The 1,974-nt window shown below is 65.7% G+C and overlaps 1 protein-coding gene across 1 annotated transcript in view; it reads left to right on the top strand.

Annotated features, from left to right (window-relative positions):
* Nucleotides 1-1,972, top strand: part of LAD1 (ladinin 1) — a gene marked incomplete at its 3' end in the record, with an annotated part of 8,722 nt that extends 6,750 nt beyond the window's left edge. The window contains 4 exon segments of the mRNA XM_023534771.1: nt 17-98; nt 533-596; nt 1,697-1,769; nt 1,853-1,972. Of these exon segments, the coding sequence (XP_023390539.1) occupies nt 17-98; nt 533-596; nt 1,697-1,769; nt 1,853-1,972 (339 nt within the window).
* Between the last annotated feature and the right edge of the window lie 2 nt (nt 1,973-1,974).

Here is a 1,974-nt window from a genome sequence, read left to right as displayed (position 1 = left end):
GGGGATGCTGGCGGAGATGCTGGCGGAGATGCTGGCCGGGATGCTGGCTGGGCGCACACCTGCCTTCGCCAGGTCCGGTCCTCGCCTGAGCGGGGGAGGTTGCACGGGCAGGGCACAGGCAGGGCAGAGAGCAGCAGACTCTCCTAGTGCTCTGCTCCGCTCTGCACCAAGAGTATGAAGTGTGTGGCCTGGGGACGCTCGCCTCCCTGCTCCAGTATTTACTCTCGGTTCCTTTGTTCACTGGGTCATTCACTCAATTTACACTGACGGTGCTTTGTGCTTGGCTCCTGGGAAGATGGTAGTGCCTGTTTCTGCCCACCGGGCTTGTGGGCAGTGGGAAGGGAGACAGGCACCCCAAGAACTCCTGGGGGGCCTAAGGAGGGGCTTCTGACCCAGACTGTTGGGTTGGGGCAGGTGTCTCCCAGACCAGAGGGGCGTTTTGATGGACATTTGGTTGGAGGCTGAGCAGTGGAGGCAGGGGAGGCCCGGGAGCTGAGCCCCTCCCTTCCTCCTTGGGACTCCAACTCATGAGCCCCTTTTTCCTCGTTTCAGATGAGCCCCAGGAAAATCAACTCGGAAGCAGCCCTAACCCGCAGGTCAGGGGCTGGAGTGCCTGGTCTCCATCTGGTCACACTCAGCCTGTGTTTGCTGAGTGGCTGTCACTGTCCCCATGCCAGGCTGTGCCCTGGACACACGGGGGGAAGGCGCAGCCCTGGCCAGGGCTCCAGATCTGTCAGGAAGACTGGATTCACATGGGGGCTGCGGCCCCAGAGACGCGCCGGGGAAGGGAGGGTCAGGGAGGGCATCTGGGGGGGGGCTGCAAAAGCAGAGGAGGGCTAGCTGGGGCGCCAGGGTGGGCAGGGCGCCTGGGAGCCCCGAGTTTCGAGCCGATGGGATGGTAGTGTGTGAGGACCGTGCCGGAACACCTGCAGTCCATTGGCGTGGCGGGAGCCTGGGGCCCTCGCCGTGCCTCCGTGCGCCCCCAATCTTCCCTGAGGCCTGCCGTCCTGGCCGGGCCGTGGGGCGCGGGGTACAGAGGCGGCTCAGGTGACCGGCAGGCCTGCGTGAGCCACCCAGCGGGGGCGAGGGGGATGCAGCAGGACTAGGGACCAAGCTCCCCTGCGAGCTTCGTAGTGGCTGCGACAGGTCAGCCGACAGGGCTAGAGAATGTGCCACGGGGCAAGTGACGTCCCAATGGGACTGTGGAACTGCCTAGGAGGAGGCTTCTGGATGCAATGGGGAGGGAGCAGCTCATGGACGGGCAGTGTGCCGAGCCCGGGGCATCTGGTGGGGGGCACACAGGCACGTGGAGAAGGGGCTTGGGGGGATGCTGGGTATGGACAGGAGGCAGCACCAGCTCAGGGGAGCCTCGTCTGCTGGGCCCCAGAATTTAGCCCCTGTCCTGGGGCCTGAGGGGTCCGAGCTGGCAGGACAGCATGGGATTCGTATGGGGCAGGAGCAGCCTGGTGGCAGGTGGCAGGGAGAGTGGACACAGGTGGCGGCAGATGAGGAGGGATTCCAGGGACAAGTGTGAGGTGGACGGCAGGTCCCCCTGAAGCGGAAGTCCCCCCGGAGGCAAGGACAGCCTTGGAGGCTATAGCTTCATTATAGTCTCGCTCGGTGGCAGAGGGGGAGGCCTGGCCTCCTGGGAGCGGGGCCTCACCGCGTTGGCCCCGTCCTGTCTCCTGCCCTTCAGTGCCAGCGTGAGGCTCCCGGCCAGCACAGTCAAGCTGGGCGAGAAACTGGAGCGGTACCACACCGCTGTGCAGGTGCGAGGGCTCTCGCGGGGGTGGGCGAGCCCGCCGGCATGCGGGGTGGTCTGTGCTTCTCACCCTGCACCTCCTGTTCCCAGAGGTCGGAATCCGTGAAGTCCCCAGGCTCCCCCCGCACCGAGCTCTTCGTGGCCCCCGTGGGGGTAGCTAGCAAGCGCCACCTCTTTGAGAAGGAGCTGGCGGGCCAGAGCCGAGCGGAACC

The sequence above is a fragment of the Pteropus vampyrus genome, unplaced genomic scaffold (assembly GCF_000151845.1).
Source record: "Pteropus vampyrus isolate Shadow unplaced genomic scaffold, Pvam_2.0 Scaffold131, whole genome shotgun sequence".
In the NCBI taxonomy this organism is placed as follows: Eukaryota; Metazoa; Chordata; class Mammalia; order Chiroptera; family Pteropodidae; genus Pteropus; species Pteropus vampyrus.
Note: the sequence above shows the minus strand (reverse complement) of the source record. Positions and strands in the feature narration are given on the sequence as shown.